Here is a 24,694-nt window from a genome sequence, read left to right on the forward strand (position 1 = left end):
TCTTTATTCCGCTATTTTATCTGCCCCTGACAAGTCTAATTTAAGCCCCAGAAAACCCCTTAAGGGTAACACTTACACAGGATGGAAAATTCCCACATCCAAAACAGAGGCAAAACCTGCGCCAGTGGTGTGGGTTTTGACTTGAAACCAGCTGCATATCCACAGCCGATTTCAGCAGACACAGCGCTCCGCTCACTAAGCAATGTATGCGCAGTCAGTGCGCCCCGGCAGCCATGAGCGCACACCGAACCGCTTAGTCAGGCAATACCACTTCTGCATCCCTAGACCAGCGCCTCGGCGCTCCCTAGAGCGGGCATTCTGCAGTATTTCCACTCTGTGTGAACATACCCTTACGGTAAAACATAGCCGTCTTTCCACATGCATCCATACTATCAATATGTTCAAGTCCTAATTCAGACGAGCGTTTTCTCGCAGCTACTAGCCGCAAAAAATGTCGTCGGAAAATCACGACCATGCAAAGCATTTACCCGCTTTGGCGCTCGTTGAAGACAGCTGGCTGCATTTAGCCATTTAAGCTAAATAGAGCCATTCTGCTAACAGCTGCCGCAGCGTCCTTTTCACACGATGCGGCTGTGTGTACGAACAAGAAAACGCTAATTCCTTTCGGAATTATATCTTGGCAATGCAAAGCGATGCGACCTGCGTGAAACCGCATTGCTCGTGTGAAAGAGGCCTAAAACTGCAAAACTAACAGAACCAGGGAAAAAGTGCTGGCACAAGAATATTCTTAAATTATAAAAAAAAAAAAGAGAGATTATAATAATGCCGGTTCTAAAAGACGATTATACAATCTGATACTCACTAGTTCCATTTTCTTCTTTGCGCCGTTTTGACTCCAGGTTCACTTCACGGTCGCTGTTCGAATGATCCTGCCGTGTAATAAGTAAGGATGCAAATATTAGTAAAAAGCAGATTTCCAAAAGCGTCATTTTTTACGTAGCCAAGTTATATAGTCTACAGAAACATCTTAGTCGCATTGCACTAAGGAGAAAAAAACTCTGTGTGGCATAACGACCGCGCTGCAGATTGTTAAATCCCGGCATGTACAAACTCCACACAGAAGAGCTACAGATTAGCCTCACTGAATTACAAAATGGGCTAATCCATGTGTAGACCCCCTGGCACATCGGCAGCAGAAATCAGCATTTCAGCTTCGGATTTCTACGGAGGAGTCTGCATGTAGCATTTGCCTTAGGCAAACCCTGAGCGTGGAAACATGGCCTGTCTCAATATTCTAGCATGCTTTACAAGAAACGATCAGAAATGGTAGAAACAAAGCTGCAAAAGAAGATTCAATTGTTTGGGATACGTTGTGGATTCAATGAGACTTTCTAGAAAGAACATTCATCTTCACATAAGAAATGGAGACATACTAAGGCAGACAAAGCAAGCGGTGTAAAGAACACTTCAGTCTACTCCGTCGGTGACATGAACAAGTAACATTCTACCGCTGTTCCTTCCGCAGTTTTATTCAGCGCCGGAAGCCGCCTGACAAGTAGATCACAAGCTGGAGGATTTCAAGAGGTTTTACATACATAAACTGTCTATGGGTTGAAATAACAAAAAACAGAAAACAAAACTATTTCAAATCCCACGGGTCCTGTGCGGACTATTTCTTGCTCTCCAATCAGTTTTTGGGTTGTAGGCCTAGGGTTGTACAGATACATAACAGGTCGTCATAGGGAGTATTATGAACCCGTCTCACTGGATCTATTTTACCAATCTCCTCTGAGATTAGCCATATGTCATAAACTGGTAAAAACTAGAGATGAGCGAGCCTACTCGGTAAGACAGTAACTCGAGCGAGCATCACTCTTCTCGAGTAACTGCTTAGTGATCCGAGCAGGCTCGGGTGGGCTGCGAGGGGGGGAGCGGAGTGGTGCGGAAGGAAGAATGAGAGATCCATTAGACAGGGGGGAGGGAACTGGAGTTTAACCCTTTCCAATCCAATTTGTATCCTGGTTTTCCTAGGGGGCTTACTCTTTTTCTGTCGTTAAACAGCGGCTCTATATGCTGGCTAAAGCCAGTACTGCATGAAGTGACACATTGGATAGGCTCCGACAGCAGAGAGGCTGGCAATATACAGTAAGAGAACCCCGACGGACGTCTTCCAACATCGGAGCTGTACAGCCTTAAATCATAACGTCTTTAGACGTCAGACAGTGGATTGGAAAGGGTTAAATAGTATGACCTATAAATTGGATTGAGCAAAACAGTGGTCAACAATCATTTGTAAGGTTCTCTTTTTGTTTAACATGGCTGAAGAGTGGGCAGAGGCCGTCTCTGTGCTTAAATATCCAAAAACGTAAGGAAGAAAAGAAAGATGACAAGAAATGAAAGGAAGAATAAAAAGGGAGGAGGGAGAAGTGAAGGAAGAAGAGCGGGGACAAAAAGTAGACAAAACAGACTAAAGCAAGAGTAGTCTGTTGGGAGTATCAGATGGGAAGGCATAATCTAGTCAAGGGGAACAAGTTTGTTGAAAGCTATCTCAGCATATAATGGAAAATCATCATCCATACTCCCCAACTCCCAAGATACTGTATTGTAACCTTCAGAAATGTAAAGAGTAGTTTCCACGCTTTTACTTTCTTTGTGGCCACCAGTCTGCCATGCGGTGATTAAACTCTCCTTACCGTTCCAACTGAATAAAGAATAATTAAATAGATTATGTACAAATCCACCTACTAAAGCATAGTGTAATGCCCATAGACCACCACACCCCACCCCCACCCCACCGACTGTCCCAGTCACTCCTGGGAATTTATTTCCCTGGCCATGCAATACTGAGAAATCAGAATAGAACACAAACCCTTTTTCTCTCTTTTCTTTCTTTTTCCTCCTTTTTCTCTCTTTCGCGTGAGCGTTCCCTTGATTTATCGACCTCTTTCTTCTCTACCTCTCTCTCTTTGCTCTTGGATGTTGGTGGGGTAGTGTGGTTTGTGTAGTGCTGTTGAATGAACAAGATGTTGCAAAATTACAGCTTCTAAGAAACCTTTCAATAGGTAAACATCAATCTGCAAGCACTAGACTCTCTGATGACTAGGACAGTTCATATGTGCCAGGACAGATGACCCTTATAGACTATTACAATCAGAGCTTCAGCGGAAAAGTTAGCAAAAAAAACAGACTTCACTTTTAGATACCTTCCATGTAATGTACTCCGTAGAGGATCCCTACATTTACTTTCACCATCACACACAGAGTACACGGCTATATCAGCATGAGACAAGTCATAAAGGTGGCTTATACACTGCTCACACCTGGTTTCATTTCTATGTTTGGTGTATAGGCCAAGCTTACAGCCGTGACGTAAATGGAGAACACAATGTATTCATAAATGTATACTTGACTACAGATAGACCCCGACTTGCGAACATTCGAATTACGAATTTCGCTAGATACGAACTATCTGTCCTGCACAGTATGATGTAATGCTATGGCATTACATCATACTGTGCAGGGACCGGGCAGGCTTCTATCAAGCCTGATAGAAGCCTGTCCGGTCAGATCGTGGTTGCTGGGCAGTCGGGGACCTCCTGAAAGGCCCAAGTCTGTCTATGCAGAGCGCCTATCAAGCCGTGCACTTGATGGGCACTCTGCATAGGCAGCCCTGGGGCCTTTCAGGAGGTCCCCGGCTGCCTAGCAACCACACAGCGTCCCGCGATCTCATCGTGGGACGCTGTACGGGCCCCCTGAACGTCGGGTGCAGGCTGTTTCTTATAGCGGGCACCCGGCGGCAGCAGTTCCGACGAGCCGCGCCGCTCGTCAGAACTGTTAACACTTTAAATACCGCTGTCAGAGCAGTATTTAAAGTGTTAACAGTTCAGACGAGCGGCGCGGCTCGTCGGAACTGCTGCCGCCGGGTGCCCGCTGTAAGAACAGCCGGCACCCGACATTGTATGGAGCGGGAGCCACCCGCAATCCCGCTCTATACAAGCATTGGTTCAACTTGCGAACAAAATCGACTTGCGAACAAGTTCCTGGAATGGAACCTGTTCGCAAGTCGGGGACTATCTGTATATATTTCAATAAAGTGAAAAAAAAAAAGGTGTGGAGATGTACCCGGACCAAAGTATACGAAAACTATGCCAAAGTGACAAAATTCCGCTGTATTTACAGTAGCAGCAGTGTGGGCGAGGTTTTGTAAATCTCATCCACAAACTGCAGAAATAACCTGCAAAAACCCCATGTGGAAATTCACTTGCGGCGCGGAATTCAATTCTGTAGTGTGTCAATTTTATCACCGTCTCCACTGCGAAATTCACCTCCTCTCAATAAAAGGAGTGAATTCTGCACAGAAATACGCAATAAAACCGGCACCATATGGTGCGAGCTTGGAGGAAGGCTTTCCACGGCGGATCTACAGAATGCCCGCCAGACACTACGCTGGATATCAGCTCTGTGTGGATCCAGCCTATGGACACTTACAGCTGACCATCAGGGAAACTGCCCACGTATAACCCAAGAGTACCGAAAAACAAGACGTGAACTAACCTCTACCCAGCTGGCATGCATACTGCAAGGGCTTGCAAGTATGCGAATGCCAGAGAGACGAATTACGTAGCTGGTTAGACCATATGTGGTTTGATCTTATACGGTGAACACACCAGGAGGTTAAAACTATATTGTTTGTGACTTTAAAGGGGTTGTTTCCAAGATTCACTTTTATCACCCCATATAAAGTCTTACCACTGATCTCAAGAACAGGGGTCTCGTGTTCTCCTCCATTACTGCAGGCTCACAGCACCCACCCACATTGATGTCAGATTGAACAGGGCGGCGGTCGCGCATGCCCTTACATTCACGCCAGTGGAGCCAAGAGCGAGTGCTCAGCCATCTAAGGTAGTCCTATTAACCCTTTCCAATCCAATTTGTATCCTGGTTTTCCTAGGGGGCCTACTCTTTTTCTGCTATTATACAACGGCGCTATATGCTGGCTGAAGCCAGTACTGCATGAGGTGACACGTTGGATAGGCTCCGACAGCAGAGAGGCTGGCAATATACAGTAAGAGAACCCCGACGGACGTCTTCCAACATCGGAGCTGTACAGCCTTAAATCATAATGTCTTCAGAGGTCAGACAGTGGATTGGAAAGGGTTCAAAATGAATGGATCTGCGCTTCTATCCTGTGGAATCATAGAACAACCTCTCTAAAAGACTGTTTTATATCAGATAAGATCTTGGCCATGTCCCTGCTCTTATGAGCAGGTTTACAATATTCCAAGCAACAGACATAATAGAAATTCATGACTTCGCTCGCATTAATTCTTCATGCGATTACAAATCACCATCTATAAACGACAACCCATTAACCCCTTCAGTGATAGGTTTATTACCACCATATTATGGCAGGGAAATCTCAGGGGCTTCCTGCGCTGAGTATGCAGTAAAAACCCCGGAAGATTTTAGATGACAGGTTAGTGCTCTGCACATTTCAGCACTAGAGCTGTCCATGGAAATCTTCCGGAGTTTAACTGCATGGTCAGTGCAGCAAGCCCCGGAGATTTTCTGGGCGTGCCACTAAAGGGGTTAGAGGAGGACTGTATTTCTATCACATGAAAATTATTGTGTTCATGAAAACCCGCGAACCTCCTCCTGGCCGGATGTCAGGTTAGGGAACACTACACTTAGGAAGTAATGAAGGAAGTAATGAAAAAAGTAAACAAGAAACAGTCGCCCTCACCGACTGTCGGACTCCGGATCATATGGAAAATCCTCAAAACACGCTTCATGCATAAGGACGCTTCTAGATGGAACGATTCTGCGATCGTCAGAGTTCACTCGCACAGACGGTTTATACAGGCAGATACATCATTCGCTCACTGAATCCTCCAGTCGTTCATCTTCACTGTACAAGTGAATAATGAATGAATGATCAGGATTTAAACCAAACCATTAGTGAATGAGCCAGCATTGATGTTCACGCTCGCATGAAATGAACGATAAGCAAACAAATTATCTTTTAGCACACATATTCACGGCGTTTTTCACATGTAAAAAAAAAAAAAATTAAAAAAAAGACTTTCAATTGCGTTTCTTGCTTTTACACTGTCTCTGGGCTTCATGTGTAAAACGCAGTGAATACACAATGTAACGTGTGCATGTAGCCTTTTTTTTTTAATGTTTTCATAGACTGAAATGGTCGATTTTAGCCCACAATACGGACCATGATAGTACATGCTGCAATTTTTTTTAATGCACGTGAATAAACCTATAGTGTTCTATGCTGTATGCATTTTTTTTTTACAAACGCCCATGTGAATGAGACATAACGGTGAGTTCAGACAGTGAGGTTTTTTCCCGTAGTTTTTTAAGCCAAAACCAGATGTGGATCATGAAAGTAGAGCTTTCAAAAAGTGCATTAAAAAAACAAAAAAACACACACAAAAACAACAGGTGTGAACGCACCGTTAGGCACAATAATCATGTGAATAATCATTAGATCGTGTGATTTTCATGGCAATTGTTAGGTAGGAAGCGAACAATCAGTGATAAATCGTTAGATGATCGCTGACTGGCATGATGACAATTTTCTGACTAGAAGGAGGTGGCAGAAGTTTTGGCTAGAGGCGCCGTTATGTTCCATTGAACAACCAAAGCTATCCAACTATTGTTTACTGTATATGCAGGTCAGGCAGACGACATACAAATGCTATTTAACTGCTGGTTAGTATCTTGCTGTGTAAAAGCACCCTTAGGGCTCGTTCATATGGGCGTATTTGCACTTAAGGCCCCCTGCACAGGGCAGAGGCGGATTCCCACAGCGTCCGCAAATACGTGTCACTTTTCTCTTTCTTCTGTACTGCGGATATTCCGCACTGCGAGCCGTCAGACATGCGAAGTACAGATTTTTTCTTTAACTACGGCTTTTCCCCGCATCATTGCCTGGCGATAACACGGAATCTGTGCCTTTTCTGCAATGCGAGTGCAGAAGGGCTGCGGAACATTCGGCTTCCATTGACTTTAATGGATGCCGTCAACGTGGGGTTTTTTGGGGGTTTTTTTTTAATGGCGCATGCTGCAATTTTTCCTTCACTTGCGGAAATCACAATTGGTTTCCACAAGTGTGCAGAAAAACAAGCATGCTATGGGCGCTATTTCCTGAGGATCCGTGGTGTGGATGCCCGACGCAGATTCTGCAGCAAATATCCGTCTGTGGGCAGGAGCCCTTATATTAGATGCGTAATTTCCGCACATAATATGCAGTGAATAGAACCGATTGCTTTCAGTGGGTTAGTTCACATGAGTAGATATTTTCATGTGATGTTCGATTGCATGAACAAATACGTGGCATGTCCTATTTTAGTATTACGCACCCCAATAGGCCATTGGAGCAAATGGGCAGGCACAAATACGCAGGAATCGGCATATCTGCGCACACAGAAACCCGCAGAAGTGAAATATGCAACCGAAATGCGCTTGCAGCCGTGTGAATGAGCCCTTACAGTAACACGCAGAGAACAGACCTTAAAAAGAGAATCTGTGACCATGTTTTTTCAGCCTTCACTGAGAGTACCATAAGGTAATGCCTGCCACCCTGATTGCAGTGATATGTCTGCTGTGTAGACCTGTGCAGGAGTTCTGGAGAAATTTCCAATTAATTAGCAGATGTCAGACACAGAAGTAGTCCTGAACATTCATGAGCTGCAGGCTAGCCACACCCACCCCACTCTCTAGCCAATGATTGGCAGCTCTCTCACTATGCAGAGTAATGAGAAGACCACTATCAATTAGTGGGTGGAGGGCAGGGTGGGTGTAACTAGCTTGCAGCTCATGGATATCCAAGACTACTTTAAGTAGTCCTCTAAGGATATGCTGCTACTGATAAAAGGCAAGTTTCTCCCAAACTACTGCACAGATCCACACAGCAGGCATATTACTGTAATCAGTAATCAATGCCTGAGGAAGAACCCTCTGTTGGTTCGGAAGCTTGCTGTAACATCATGTCTTTTTGTTAGCCATTAAAAGATATCATATCTACAAGATTACTTGGTTTCTCTTACTGAGAACAATCACACTTTACTGTAATCAGTGTGACCGTCCCTCTGCTATGCTGCCCTCAGAGAGAGGGGTGCAAAAAGAAGCCAAAATAGTATCAAAGAAGACGAAAAGATAAAGGTGAAAATACTTAAACCCCAATAAAAATTATTTGAGAAAAAAAAAAAATACTTAAACCAAATTATTAGTTCATTTTCACACATGGTGGAAATGCTGCAGATCTTCGGCAGCGGAATTGGCTGTGCAAAATCTGCAGCATTTTACAGTACGGGCGGTGTGGAGGGATCTACCACAGATTTCATCACGTCAAATGAGGAAAACTTCATATGTGTTTCAAAAGTGTGCCCACCATCGGCACCATAAGGCCGCCTGCAGACAGCTGGGTCGGATCCCGCTGCAAGAATTCTCGCAGGAATTTCCGCCCGTGTGCAGGGGGCTTTACACATAAGGATAAAGTGTAAAACTAGTTATTTAGCTCCAACCCGGTGTAGTCGCGGGTGCTCGTAATTGTAGGCGCGGCCCTCATTGATTTTAACGAGTTGCGCCTACAATTACGAGCTCCGTCTACTACTCTGGGGTCAGTGCTTCCGCTTAGTACCCCTGTGTGTTGGGTTTCTGACAGTGGGTGCCCCATCAGCTGACCGGCCAGGGTACCGCCCGGTGGGCCTCACCTGATCAACTATTCATGATGTATTCTGAACAACAATAGTACTTACCCAGAAAACTCTTTAAGAGTTCACATGTGGCGCAGTTGATGCAGATTTTCCACAGCGGCAACCGGTGGGGATTTCATCCCTTAAAATGACTGTTTGACATCCACACCAAATCCGCATGTAGCATGTGGAATAGGACACAGATTTGGTGCGTATGCACAGCAAAATCTGCTACGCGTGAACGTTGCCTACAGGAACTTCAGGCTTCTGGAATTGTACTAAGGAACTTGTAGGCTCTATTGTTACGGCTCAGTCCACCATTGTGGATGTGTGATAAAATTACGGTTTATTAGTTATTAATCACAATAAAAATAAAATAAAAGAATCAAACACCAGACACGGCCCGTAGAGAACAGGGACCCTGTTTGGGTACCCCTGCACGAGGCGGTTGTGCACTGCATTTTATGACACCACGGCAATCTGCAGTAAATCTGTGCACGGTTCTCAGCGCGCAGCTGGAGGCGCTACTGCAAAAACAAGTTCATGTATGGTGAACCCATTCTGACAAAAGAACAGTCTTGGACAACCCTTCTATCAAAGCGGTCATATAAAGAGATTGAGAAAGTGTCGTCTCAGCTGTCCAGTATCAATCAGCTGCCATTTAGGACACTAGAAAAGTTGAGCTGACATCCCTCCCCCTCCTCTTTGAATCTACTGAGAGAGATATAGATAGAGAGATATAGATAGAGAGATATAAATAGAGAGATATAGATAGAGAGATATAGATAGAGAGATATAGATAGAGAGATATAGATAGAGAGATATAGATAGAGAGATATAGATAGAGAGATATAGATAGAGAGATATAGATAGAGAGATATAGATAGAGAGATATAGATAGAGAGATATAGATAGAGAGATATAGATAGAGAGATATAGATAGAGAGATATAGATAGAGAGATATAGATAGAGAGATATAGATAGAGAGATATAGATAGAGAGATATAGATAGAGAGATATAGATAGAGAGATATAGATAGAGAGATATAGATAGAGAGATATAGATAGATAGAATATTGTAAGGTCAGAACTCTAGGCTGTCAGACATTTTGGGTCAGCCTTGGGCCTATGTCAGCTTCCACGGTATGTAGTAGCTAGCATTTGTCAGGCCCTGGAAAAGCAGGATAAAATTACAATGCTCTAATCCCCCTTCCTCTCTTATATTTGGCAAGCCTTTGATACACAAGAGGACAGGAAATCCTTTGTCCCACTGGTCATAAACTGGCTAATGACAAGGAGAGGCTAAGTGACTCCTGTATTGTGGAACTGACACCTCGGATGGTTCATGCAGACATCGTGGAGCCCAACTTTATTAAAAGATTCCCTTCCGATATGAAGGATATTTAGGGGTTTATATTTTCAGAATCAGGCTGGCCAGCCGAACTAAACACATCTCCACGTGTTGAGGTTTGAGGCCCAGAAGACCTAGAATCGCATATCTGGGAAAATATGGATTTAAACCCAGCCATATGTAGAGTATGCATAGGTAAAATCATGACTTAAAATATACCGGGTCCATATTCTTGATCAGATAACCTTGTGTGGAGATATGACTGAAAACTAGGGAATTATGATTTTTCAGAGTTCCTACAAATCCAACCCTTCTCTGTAGAATCTCGGGGGGGGGGGGGGATGGAGAGAAGATGTGTACTGAGGGACCCTTTATAGTGCATGACCCCACAGGTCCCAATTGTCAATTCATGGGGCTATACTGCGGTATATGGGCTGTCCCTCTGTTTCTGGATCGCTGCCAATTAGAACGTTGGACCGATATCCAAGTCTGGTAACTTTCTGTTATTTTGTTCCTGTTGATTTTTAAATACTGCTCAGTGTGTATTCATACTGTATTTCTTATTCTCCCGTGTAACAACCTTTTTTGTAAATCGAAAAAAACCGTTTGGTACCGTGTTAATCAGTAGAGCAAAGTATGATTGTTATCAGCAAGAGAAACCAAGTAATCTTGTAGATAAGATACCTTTTAATGGCTAACAAAAATACATGATGTTACAGCAAGCTTTCGGGTGGTTATTATCGACCCTTCATCAGGCTGATGAAACTGGTTTGGATGGGACACAGTTATAACACAAATGCAGAGAGGACACCCCTCTTGATCTAAGTAGATGTTCACACACAGAAATTTGAGACTGTCTCGCACTCAAGACTAAACATAACACTAAACAACAAAGAGCAAAGAGATAAATACTTAATCAGTCCACTGAGCTAAATAATGTGACAGTTTTATGATGTCTGTTATCTCTCCTTTAAAGTCCAAACATAGGAGATGGAAACACTAGCTCTGCAGCACCACCTATTGGGTGGCAACATTCTTACAAATCAATTTCTGAAGTTATATCTTTGTACATATTATATATTGCACTGCATGACATACTAGAATAAATCTGCAATTCACCAGTCCAAGCCATATATATATTCTGAAGATTGTGTTGATAATTAATGAATCGGGTTCCAGTTAGGAAGAACTACATAAACGGCTTTCACAAAAGCAGAGCAGTGGTTGCCAGCTATGGGGGCGTTCTTACAGTGTTCTTCACTACCTTGTGGGATTCTGGGGGTCACACACCACAAGTCCTGAAAACAGTTGTGGCAGATTTTCCGACCGGAAAGGACATGAGCCATGCATTGTCAGTAGTGAAACAACCACCACTTTGGGGTATGTTTGACAAGGTTTCGGTTGTTTCTGCTCTATTTGGAGTAGAGAATAAGACGAGTTGTGTCCAACTCACCAATGACAGAGAATGGCTTCCTTGGTTTCCGAGAATCTCCCACGCAGTGAACCGAAGTGATTCTCATGCATTCCCCTGTGTCACCAGATCCAAATACATGTATGGAACTAGATACAGCAATAGGCAAACTCTGGATTGCCTTTTCCTAGAACTCAGCATCCAATTTTATAGATCCTGGAAACGTATAAATAAACTAACAACTTAGTGCTGGCACTCTAATCCCAAACTCCAGTCCTCACGGCCCTTAACAGGCCATGTTTTCAGGATATCCTTATAGTAGGAACACCTGTGGCAAGGTCTTAAGCGCTGACAATAATTTCATCACCTGTGTAATACTGAGGAAATCCTGAAATTACCACCTGTTGGGGTACCTAGAAGACTATAGATGGGAATCACTGTTGTGAAGGCTCATGTACACAGCCATAATTTACACATGATCATTGACGTCAATGGGTGTATATGTATAACACACAGCATTTCCTATTTTGGTGCACATTACATACAGCGCAAGCCCATTGAAGTCAATAAGCATGTGTAAAAACACAGGAGACCCATATATTTTCTGTGTATTTACCCAAGAAATCGATGGGATTTCTTGCGTGTTTTTCTGCTGTAAACCCCTCATTCTAGCAAGAAGGGGGCTCAGCAGCAGGACCCCCACTGATCAACACTTTTGACAGGTCCCTATGACATTAAAAAGGTAGCTGATAGATTAGCTACAACCACCTTTGTCCATATGTATATCATGGAAAGGGGAGGAGAGGAGGGACGACTTCCACTTGGAACCTCATATATTAGCCATAATGACCCAATCTCTGGCTGTCTCCACTCCACCATGTACATTGTTGTACATTTGTTTGATCCATGCAGCCCCCCTCAGATCAGAGTTGTACTGCAGCACGTCTGACCGTGTGAACGAGCACTAAGGTTGAAATCTGAAGCAAACCCACAGCTGATCCACTTTGTGTGTGCACACTATTAGGCCAGCTTCACACGGGCAAAAGTGTGTTTACATGCACATTTGCATTAGTGTATTTTTCCACACACATGCCCTGCCTATTCGCACTTCCAAAAAAAACATGCACTCATGCCCTCATTGATTTTATTGAACAATTTAGTTACCGTATATACTCGAGTATTAGCCGACCCGAGTATAAGCCGAATCAATAAGTTTTACCACAAAAAAACTGGGAAAACTTATTAACTTGAGTATAAGCCTAGCTAGACTCGAGTATATACTGGGTTAAAAAAAAAAAACGCTCCATACTCACCTCCCAGCCAGCATCTGTGTCTGTACGGCAACCTGCATGAATTCTCTCCGCTTTCATCACCGCCGTCCTCTCTGCTCGGCTCTGTCATCTCTCTCAGCGCTGTGACTGGATTGAGCGACAGCCAATCACAGCCGTCACTCGATCCAATCACAGCGCTTACCTACATAGTGTTGACGGCGGGGGATTTTAAAGCCGAGCAGAGAGATGACAGCGGGAAAAATTCTAAAGCAGCGTGGGATTGGCTGTGAATGATCAAGCGCTGGCTGTGATTGGCTGGCGCTCGATCCAATCACAGCGTTGACGGCAGGGGATGACAGAGCCGAGCAGAGAGGACAGCGGAGACATTTCCAGCAGCTTGCCGCATTGCCTCCAGGAACCCCGGAATTCAAGCAGCTTGCCGCACCGCTGCCGGGGGACACAGACGCTGGATTTGGAGGATTTATTTTCTTTTTCTATTTTTTTTTAACCCTTCCCTGACTAGAGTATAAGCCGAGGGGGGCTTTTTCAGCATTAAAAAAATGTGCTGAAAAACTAGGCTTATACTCGAGTATATATGGTAAATTAGTTTAATATGTGCTACTTTTGTGCACAGTATGCACGGAAATAGGACACACTGAAGGTTTTTTTCGCGACCAAAGTAAGCAAAAAAAAAAAAACACACACGTAACCGAACCCATTGAAAGCAATGGGTTATATTCACTATTTATTGCGCGCACACATTTTGCATGCGTAATACGTTAAAAGGAGTCTGCTGCAGGTAAAGAAATTTTGATTCCAGAAAGGACAGTTCAAATCAGCACATCTTATGCTGCCAATTGGTAGATATTCTAGGACTATTTAACAAGCCCAATAAGTCTACTTTTAAGAAAATCAAGAAATTAGAAAGTAGTGCTAAACAACTATGTTGTGCCTCTTGTTTTCCCACTGACAATGACTTGGCCATTCAAGCTCAGTCCTACAGATAGATGTGAATGTGACATCAAGTCTGCCATGTAACACTGGCACTATACTGTAGGGATGTCAGCGGGAAGACAGCGAAGTGGGTGGAAGATGAGTGATCGCACATTCCCCCGGCACGTTCATGGCTCTCATTCCTCAAAGAATTATTTTGGCACATGAAAAGGTTTTGAAGTTCAATAAAAAAAAAAAATTGAAAGAAAACTTTACTGACCACATCAGATATTTAAGCAGGTCCGTCTGTTTAATATGCTGTTCTACGCAGAGGCAGCACAGTACAGCTACAGATCCATACTAATACCAGCCAAAACAGCACTAAAACTGTGCCTATTGGCTGCCAGAAGCACCGGTCGCCCATCCAGATGATTTCTGACAGACTGCCCGATACATGTGCACACATAGCAGCCTGTCAATCACCGCCCTAAGGGGAGGGGGCGCTCTTCTGATAGATGCACTAGACTCAAACTAGGTGTCCGGGTATTCTTTTTTTTATTGCAGTTTTGGCAATTAGTAATGCTACCCTTATACACTTCATTAGAGACTCCGGCCCTTCCACAATTAGCTTCTAAATTAGCTGCACAAGAATCACGTGCGCTCGTCTTCTTGGGATCCGTTGTAGTATGAATACATGTTAGGATCGGAAAATCCAGCAATCTAACTCAAAGGAGGGCTGGCCATTAGTGCTGGGCTAGCTGGGGCCAGGTTTTCCCAAACCGCCAACCCTGTGGGGTTTTCTCATGTAGCGCTGTCGAGAACATTCCTAGAATGAGGTGATTGAGGAAAAACATTTAGCAAAAGGGGATCCTGCGGACCTAAACTACTGCTTGACAAAAGGGATCAGCGGAGGATGACCAACAGGCAGTGCACAGCTAATGCAGCGCTGGTGCTCCAACTAAAAAGGTACCTTAAGCGCATGTTGGCACGTAACAAACGCATTGGCAAATTCTGCATTCAGCATTTCCACATCCAAAACAGAGTCAAAATCTATACCAATTCATATTTTGACTTAAAATCAGCTGTGCATGAGATACTGAGCCCCCCTCACCTCCGAAGTCTTTGCACTCTCGGGCACCCAGTGATCTCTAATGAGCACAGCGCCACTGGTCACTTCCGCATCGCCCTGTAAAGAGTACAGATAGTCCCCTACTTGCGAACATTGGACTTCGCAAGACGCAAGATACGAACTATCTGTTCTGCAGAGTATGATGTAATGCTATGGCATTATATCCTACTGTGCAGGGACCGGGCAGGCTTCTATCAAGCCTGATAGAAGCCTGTCCGGTCAGATCGCGGCTGCTAGGCAGCCGGGGGCCTTCTGAAAGGCCCTAGGGCTATGCAGCGCGCCTATCAAGCTGTGCGCTTGATGGGCACTCTGCATAGGCAGCCCTGGGGCCTTTCAGGAGGTCCCCGGCTGCCTAGCAACCACACAGCGTCCCGCGATCTCATCGTGGGACGCTGTACGGGCCCCCTGAACGTCGGGTGCAGGCTGTTTCTTACAGCGGGCACCCGGCGGCAGCAGTTCCAACGAGCCGCGCCGCTCGTCAGAACTGTTAACACTTTAAATACCACTGTCAGAGCGGTATTTAAAGTGTTAACAGTTCAGCCGAGCGGTGCGGCTCGTCGGAACTGCTGCCGCCGGGTGCCCGCTGTAAGAAACAGCCTGCACCCGACGTTGTATGGAGCGGGATCCACCTGCGATCCCGCTCCATACTACCATTTGTTCGGACTTGCGAACAAATCGACTTGCGCGAACAGGGTCCTGGAACGGAACCTGTTCGCAAGTCGGGGACTAACTAGGTTTATACACAGTGGAAATGCTGTAGATTTTTCAGCAGAAAATCCATGGCATTTCCGCTGCATGTAAACTTACCCTTTACAGGACGACTGTCAGGCACAGAAGCACCGGCCAGCCGTCCTACTGACGATCACACAAGAGGGACAGTCGTTCAGTGAATAGACGCGGAGCGCAGCAGAGATCTCTTTCGGACATCGGCTTCCATTCACTGTAAACAGACAGCTGTTCATAGATGACTGCCAGTTTACATGGGCCGATAGTCACCTGGTTTTGGGTGAGCTACAGTCCAAGTGAGCGATTTCTTGCTCAGTTCCCCGTTGGTGGCAGTTTGTACATGGTACAACTATCATTCAAATTCATGGTTTCCAGGGATTATTAGGGCAATAATTCCCCTGTGTGACGGTGCCGTAACATGTTCGAATGCAATGGCACTCAAACTTTTGAAGTTCAGATAGTCCGTGTCATCGCTTCTCCATACAATGGATTTCTGTAGCAGAAAGTATTGCAGCTCCAAAATATACATACAAAAAATACACGTGACCAACCCCACTGGAATCAATGGGTTCTACTCGCTGCGTATCGTGCAAGCACAGTTTGCATTCATAATACGCAGTGTAGAATGTGTTGGCGTGAATAAGCCCCTAGTAGAAGCCGGTTCATTATTTGGGACGGACCTTGCGATCTTCTAGCAGTAGTAGTTTTCTACGTTTGGACCTGTATCTATATGCTCACAGTAGTTTTCAAAGAATTTGTACTAACTTAGAGAACTTCGTATTTTGTCTCGCATCATGGTAAAGTATTCCTTCATACTAAACTATAATCTCTGCACCCCATAAGACCCGGATTTGTGTTCAACATGGTTAGGAGATCCATTTTTCCTTCCCAAAGGACTTGCGTCTTAGGGTTTTCATGGCAGCCCGATATACGCTTCCATCTAAGCAAACTGTTGTCTCTGAAAAACTTATCCTCTTATTTTTTAGTGGCCTTTGCCAGACCTCTTCCTGTCAGAGTTTGCTTGTTTCGAAGTGCCTTTTGACGATATAGGAGGCCATACTGACTGCCACCTTGGTTTTTCTGGCAATTTCTCGGTATGACAGACTTACACTTCTAAAGGGCCTTTTAGACGGGACGCCTGTCGGGCAAATGCTGCCTGACGCTCGTCCCCCGCATATACTTGTTCTTGTGCTGCTGCACGGAGCTAGCATCGCTATTTACACTGAAGGATGAGCAATCAGCTTATCGTCCATGCTGTATAAACGATGGCTGATAAGCTGGTCTTTCAGTGTAAACAGTGGCCGTTCAGTACTGTCAATGGAGAGGGGCGGGGGAGCACAAGGAGAGAAATCTCCTGCAGCCGGCCAGCCCCCCCCTGTTGACCACTCTGAGCGAGCCAGCACTACTAGCTCCCTGTAGGAGCATGGGAGCGAGGACACACAGGGATGAATGTCGGGAATCGCTTACCCGACATTCATCCCATGTAAACCCACCCTAAGAGTTATAACTGCCTGTCCTCTTTAGTTAATTGTCCTTGTCTTTTCATATTGTGATAGCGATGTGCTCCGTCCTGAAGAGCAAAACTGTCCAAATCCTGCCCTAGAGGGTGTAATGCGGTCTGTTCCAACACTGGTTGTATAGAATCAGAGGGTTTGAAAAGTAATGTACAAACGTTGAGACACCCTTTGGAATAGTTTGCATCCATAATTGACTTTCTGTGCTGCAGCTGTCCTTGATGTGTTCCTTGAAGAAAGCCATTTAGTTTAAATCAAAAATTCTAACTATTGTTGTGCTTCAGGTTAAAATTTCCTACGATTTTTAGATCCTCTTACTTTTGAACATTTGAACCATTTCACGTTATTTGCTGGACTTCAGCGGTGTTAACATCAAAGATAACTGGAAAACATTGAGGCATTCTAAACTTTTGAGCAGTAGGGTAACTAACCTTCAAGGCCTTTCCTTCCCATAAACCTTCGTTTGAGTCTCTTGTGTTATTCTGATTGCCTTAGGTAGTTCTCCTCAGACTTTCCTCCAAGAAACTGTACTACAACCTGACCATGGGGCTCAGCAGTACCGCACATAACCTGTGGGTAGGTGTGGCACCGATTTTGGAAGAAAGCTGCCTTGTTTTTTTTTAATCCTATAGAACCCATTTTAAAGGGGTTATCCAAGCACATCCATGGCATGAGAAGTGGAGAAATCCAACTGCTTGCTTGACAGTCAGGATTACCAAGGCAGACGCCCTATGCACAGTGGATATCGTCCGCAGTTCCCATTAGGACCTGCGCACGATAGTCGCTGGACTGTGGATGACTTGAGTGGCGCAAATTTTCAGAATGGTCACGCAGATGTAAAATTTGGTGCATGTACTCATTTTTGGAACATGGTTGCAAAGCCAAAAATATTAAATCAAACTACATGTTGCATTTGCAACACTGAACACCTGATGTGAGCAAGTAAAGTTTTTCATACCCCCCCCCCCCCTCCCCACAAAAAAAAAAAAAAATAGATGTGGCACAAGGGACCATATATATATATATATATATATATATATATATATATCTCCAGTATTACTGCTGTATTCAACATGCAACGTGTACACAGCTAGGTTACCAAATAAAGAGGAGCGGGGGACTAAATCCAGGAGGAAAAAGTAATACTAAGCAGAAGAATATTGTGTGCGGAGGCGCCTCTGAATGTTGGGGGTGGAGGAATCCACTATTCTTTGTATGACAGGTAAGTACACGCTCGTGACTGACAAGTATTTTTAGTCAAGGTAAGTGGGATTGTAAAGATCTGGTTAGTCACACTGTAACATCTAACAAAAACGTAACGCACCGATCAAGAAGCGTCCTTGTAGGAATTAATTCCTCGGTTTATTATTATACTATTAGAATAGTTTCTGGACAAAACTAGACTGGCTTCGCTATTTGGGTACGTAAAGCTCTCAAGACTGCAAACTAGATCCCAATGTAAGCTTGTTAGGACAGCGCCCCCGACGTAAGAGCCAGGCTGATTGCAATCAATTCCTTGGATAGGGAATGCCTGCCACAAATGTGTGTATAGAAAGCGCGCTGGATGAAGGACGTCCAAGGAGAGCCGCAGCAAGGAGAACTGGCGAGAGATACAAGTGTCCCCGGGAGGAGTGAAGAACTGCTGTGCCCAGGGTGCCCAAAGTGTACCACAGTACCAAGACTTAATGAGAAGTAAACCAAGTTACTATGGATGGTTGAAGAACCAAGACTATAAAGAAATGGTGGAATCTTCATCTGCGTATAAGTGATAATTTGTCATCTACACACCCGAGTGCAACGCGTTTCGGAGCCGGTATACGCCTTAATCAAGCACAAATCTAAGGTGCAGTAAAGCAAGGAATAAAACACTTTAGAAGTGAAACAAAGATAAGGGCGACAAAATGAAAACTATACAGGATTGGGCATAAATATATGAAGTACTGGTTGTCATACAAATGCAAACAGATGACAAAGACATTTGTGGGACACTTTGGGCACGCTGAGTGCAACAGTTCTTTTCTTTTTCACTTATAGTCAATACTGAAAACTACAACAGGGGTGTGTAATTCACCCCTTTCAATACGCCCGGTGAATTCCGCATCAAAACATGCATGTAGATGACCCTGGAACAGTCACATTAAAGTTGAACAAAGAAAAAATCCCAAAAATCACTTTTATATTGTAAATTCTGAATTTATGCCTCATGTAAATATATTTGGCGCAGAACTCAGTCACCTTTGTAAGCCCTTGGTGACATAACTAATTTTAGCCTTAAAAACCAGTTAATCATTTTCCCTTTTCCTTTTTTCCCCACAGTTTGAATTATTCCCGCACCATATGTAAATGATGCAAAATGCTCTGGTTGGGCCCTAAAGTATGACCAACATCTCCTGTGAGGCGGAGGACACATTGGGCATCGTCCACTCAGTGCTAGCAAATCTCGCAAGTGTGCAGTGAGTTAGTCAGCCAGCGCATGCACAGATGGGCAATACGATTCTGCCCACAAAAAGGGACAGGCCATCTGCGCATTCCCCGGTTGACTACCTTACAGCGCCCTGCCAGATTTGCTAGAGCTACGTGGACGACGCCTAAGGAGTCATCCACATCACAGGAGGCGAAAGGGGTGTACTTGGGGCTCCGCATCAATTACATGCCATAGGTGAATATTTCAAACTACAATTAATTAAGTATGCATTTATCAGGGCCTACACAAAAAGTAAATTCTACTGACAAGTCCCCCTTAAGGAAAGGATAGGATGAATGTATTAACTCCTTTGCACACAGTCTCCTTTTAGACTCATCGTAAGTAAATATCCAGGCAAAACATTAAATTATCACCACAGCAAATGTGGAGCAACCCTTTAACCCCTTGAGTGGCACGCCCGGAAAAGTTCCGGGACGAGCTCCACTGCTCATAGTGACATAGCCCGGAAGATTTCCGGGCTATGTATCACTATGGGAGCTGCAGAGCACAATGCCACAAGCTGTGTCAGTGTGCTCTGCCTGCACAGACCCACACAGAGCAGTGCAAGGGCTTTGAAAAACCAGCAGAAGATATTGCCGACATGTCGGCAATGTCCTGCTTTGTTTACAGGTTGCCATAGAGACCATCGGCTTGTCAGAAGCAAGCCGATGGTCTCTGTGGCAGGGAGAGCTGGTTGTTAGCTGTCAGAGGACAGCTAGGTACCTGCTCTTACAGCAGAGATCAGAGAAAACCTCCGATCTCTGCTGTGTTAACCCTTTACATGCTGCAGTCTATGTGACTGCAGCATGTAAAGGGCTGTCACTGCAGCATGTAAAGGGCTGTCACCATCGGACCCCTGGAATGTGATCAGGGGTCCTGATGGGTCCCTGTGGAAGTCCCCTAAAGGGACAAAAAAAAAAAAAAAATGTTAAAAAAATTTAAAAAAAAAAAAAGTTGCAAAATTATTTAAAAAAAAAAAAAAACTTGTCTCCCTTTACTTTGTAAAAAATCAAAAATACAATCACACATGTGGTATCCATGTGCGTTGTAATGACCCAGAGAAGGAAGTTAATACATTATTTAACCCCTTAATGACATGGCCCCTTTTTTCTTTTTTCCCCATTTCTTTTTTTCCTCCCCCCTGTTTAAAAAATCACAACTTGCCCCGCAAAAAAACAAGCCCTCATATGGCCATGTCAATGGAAAAATGAAAAAGTTATGGCTCTTGAGACGCAACTGCAAAACTAGTTGAAATTCAATGATTAGACCATTTTATAAAAACCTGCCCTGGTGGGCACGACAGTGTGGTAGGAAACCTGCCACTCAAGGGGTTAAACCTGAAGCTGGACAGCAAGGAGCTGATCACTGGTGCAGTTACACCCCATTCTATGGCATCCATATACCCCAATTAGACATATTGTCCTGGAGTGACAACCACTAATCAGGCCAAAGTTTTTTCTTCCAGTGTTTTTACATTATGCCCATAACATCAAGTTCTTTTTACGCTTTCAGTTAATGTTCTGCACATTGACAACGTGCCAGTGATTTACATGGCAAAACTATATATTATATTTTTTGCATAAGCCACAAATGCCGTCAACTCCCAGAAGCTTAATCGTCAAGCATTCCCTAATCCAATATAAAAATGCCTACTGGCTTTTTCTTGCACCGCACTTTGACCCCTTTGCGTGACCTTTGGTGGTGGGTTTTGGAGTCATTAGATTTGTGACATCCTCACCATCGCCGCAAAATCATAAAAATTTGACTTTGATACATTGAGTAAGCTGTCAGGCCAGGGCAAATTTCATATGTTAAGTCTAGCGGCGCTGGTGTGCTTCAGCCAGAGCCAGGGATCCTTTAAACTGGTGAGGGTGATATAGGGGCTGTGGCCCGATATTGCCCTCGCCGTCCATATGGAAACCCCTGGATGCAAGGCGTTTTCACATGGAAGCAGGCTCGCATCCCTGTCGCAGCCGCGGCATCGCAACGCGGTGCCATGCAAGCAAACATCGCAAATGTGAATGAACCCATTTTATGTTTGCGTAGCGAACTTCGCACCAATCTAGTATTTATAATTTGTCTATAACAGATAATTAACAATAATGCATAAACCAGATGACTTAATTAACCCCTTTGTGACCAAGTGTTTTTTTTTCCGCCCCCCCCCCCCAGTTTTAAAAAACTGTAATACCTTTATTTATGCATCAACATCCCTGTATGATTGCTTGTTTTTTGCAGGAGAAGTTGTATTTAACGGTATTATTTAATGTACTATATAATGTACTGAAAAACTTTTTTAAAAACTAAGTGGAGAGAAATTTAAAAAAAAAAAAATTAACTGCCGCCATCTTTCAGTGCGTCTTGTTTCTACGGCGCACAAACTGCAACAAAGTGACATAACTTTATTTTCAGGGTCAGTACAATTATTACGATACCAAACTTATAGTTTTTTTTTTGTTGTTGCTGTAGTTCTTGTGTTTTTTTTCAGATATTTAATTTTTTAGAATGGCTTTCTGCCACCAATTTCTGCGCGAAAAAGCTTTTTTATTTTTCTATCAACATAGTTGTGCGAGGGCTAATTTCTTGCGGTACATCCTGTAGTTTACGTTGGTACCAATTAGCAATACACACGGCTTTTTGATTGCTTTTTATTGCATTTTTTCTTGGAGACAGGTTGACCAAAAAAGCGCATTTCTGGTGTTCTTTATATATTTTTTTCAGACGACGTTCACCGTGTGGGATAAATAATGTGTTACTTTGACAGATCGCACGATTACGGACGCAGCGATACCAAATATGTATTTTTGTTTTATTATTTAGATTCTTTTATTACAAATATGGCAAAAGGATTTTTGTGTTTTTTTTTACTTTTATAACTGTTTTTTTTAAATAAAATTAGTAAAACTTTATTATTCTTTTTTTTTTTCTTTTTTCTAAAGTCCCCACAGGGGACAACAACTTGCGATTCTTTGATCGCACCTGCAGTATGATGTAATACCATAGCATTACATCATACTGCAATCGGGGATGGCTTGATAGGCATTCTGCAATGACAGCCCTGGGGCCTTTCAGAAGGCCTCCTGGCTGCCATGACACCCACACGGCTCCCGGCGATCTCCTCGCAGGCAGCCGTATAGGACCCTTGAATATTGTTTGGGGGATTTAAATGCCGCTATTAGAATTGACAGCGGCATTTAAAAGGCTAACAGCTCCGATAAGCTGCAAGGCTCATCGGAGCTGTTGCCACCGGGTGTCGGCTGTAAGAAATACCTGGCAAATGGGATGTATGAAGAGAGGTCACCCCACAATCTCCTTTCATACACGTCCTGCATCTATCTGCAGGATGTAAAAACACGATAGGCTGGTCACTAAGGGGTTAAGTTGTATACACAAAATACATTTTACTACACTGTACAAGAGGAAAGAAAAGTGTCTGATAAATGACAACAATGATGAAAGGAACTCAAACCTTTGTTGAAGAGTCCTTAAATTCATTGAGGTTGTCCTGTAGAAAATGAATGGAGATGACACGTGAGCTGGATACTTGTCAGTAAGGAGGAGACCCCATGGCTGTGACCTTGAGAAAATACAGCTACTCCTTTGAGGAGGGTTGGGGGGGGAAATAAATCTTTTGATGCTGTTAACACTGAACAAAGAAAATCAACATGGAAACTGCCACAAGTTAAACTGATATTCATTAGCTAAGCATGAATAGAAATGAAAGTGTGTTGCGATTTCACAAAAAGAAAAAAATTAAAAATGAAAATAGCACATTTAATGCCAAATACTAAGCAAAAGTTTTACACTTTAGCTCTATAATATATAAGGGTATAAAAATAAAAGGAAAAAAAAAAAAAAGAGGGCAAAAGTGAAATGAAATGTACAACGTGACAATCTTGTGCAGAATAGTCCTTTTCATAATCAATATATATTCTATCAAGTCGTATTACCTTACCAAAATATGAGAAAAAAAAAGGAAAAAAAGGAAAAAATATTGATGAGAATCCATTGACAGTTGCAAGGCACATCTCGGTAATCCAAGTGCTTCTTGGCAGAAGTAAAGGACTTACAGTTTTGATGGTCATCACAGTAACGAGGGAGAAATAAAAAATAAAAATAAAAAAAAAGCTGTACTGAAGCGGAGCATCAAAAGAAAAAAAAAACAAAAACAAAAAAATCAGAAAAGGTGCATGGGGACAGCAATCAGTAGTCTTCATTGTAGGCTATGCCCATGGAAGCTGCTGCTTGAAGGCCAAAATGGGTTTCCCTTGAGTTAGTGAAGGATTAGACAGCTGACACAACTGCCTTCCATTGAAATGCAGAGACGGACATGTAATGGGATTTAGGTAAAGCTTCCGGGATGCATCTAACTGAAGCGGCATGCTCCGATTACACAACTACTCCAGCTTCCATCATCACGACTTTACAGCGAAACTCCCTTCACGACTCCTTCTTAAAAAGGCACAATTCGGCAAAACGAAGCTTGCATCGCCTGAGAAATGTAGGAGGTATGGTAATATTCCAGCCGGATGCAGGACATCTTCAGCAGAAAATTCTCTCACAAAAATAGAAAGTAGGGGGGAAAATAAAAAAAAAAAAAATCTCCTCAACTCATCTTGAAGGTGACTTGCTTGTAGCCATTTCACTCTCTCACACAATAACGGACTGCTTAGTAAGATTCAGGCACTTCAGAACAAGCTTTCTTCACACTATTTACAAAAATATCACTGCTAGGTCCTTGAAGATTTAGCTTTTTTTTACTTGCCATTTTAGAAAAATACTTTATAGAAAAAGAGTCCAAAATAGGGCAATTTTTATCGCAATCTCAAAATACAAAATATCAACACAAAAATAAAGGAAACAAAAAAACCTCCAGCGATTTCCAGTGGAAAAATTGGCACCCAACTTGAAGGAAGACGGACTCTTGTATTCCACACAGGTGAGCCTAATATGGATACAGGCTTCCTCATGCTATACTAACCTTTACTGCTGAGGAATGTGATGGGGAAGAATGTGTATCAATTTTACGACGTTTTTGTTCTGAAAAGTGAAAAGAAAAGAAAAAAAAAAAAGAAGTATTAAATATCATAAGTTCTGGAATAAATGATCCGCCAATTAAAATGCAAAACAACTGAGAATAAACATTCCTTCCAGATTCCAAAAACACAAAATACATAGAAGTCAAAAGATGGCGCTATAGGAAGATAGGTGGCTCCGGTCCA

At 43.4% G+C, this 24,694-nt stretch overlaps 1 protein-coding gene across 3 annotated transcripts in view; it reads right to left on the reverse strand.

Moving 5' to 3' along the window:
* The window catches only part of THOC2 (THO complex subunit 2), a 142,150-nt gene that overhangs the window by 15,132 nt on the left and 102,324 nt on the right, over positions 1-24,694 (reverse strand). For 2 of the 3 annotated variants that reach the window (XM_066581689.1, XM_066581688.1), the window contains exons 32-35: positions 24,454-24,512; positions 22,942-22,977; positions 2,831-2,968; positions 824-890 (exon numbers count right to left, since the gene is read on the reverse strand). In XM_066581689.1, the coding sequence (XP_066437786.1) occupies positions 824-890; positions 2,831-2,968; positions 22,942-22,977; positions 24,454-24,512 (300 nt within the window). Of the gene's footprint in view, positions 1-823; positions 891-2,830; positions 2,969-22,941; positions 22,978-23,422; positions 24,513-24,694 lie in introns of those variants that run through there. The other variant, XR_010787019.1, reaches the window with a different exon arrangement.

Source organism: Eleutherodactylus coqui, chromosome 10 (assembly GCF_035609145.1).
Source record: "Eleutherodactylus coqui strain aEleCoq1 chromosome 10, aEleCoq1.hap1, whole genome shotgun sequence".
Lineage (NCBI taxonomy): Eukaryota > Metazoa > Chordata > Amphibia > Anura > Eleutherodactylidae > Eleutherodactylus > Eleutherodactylus coqui.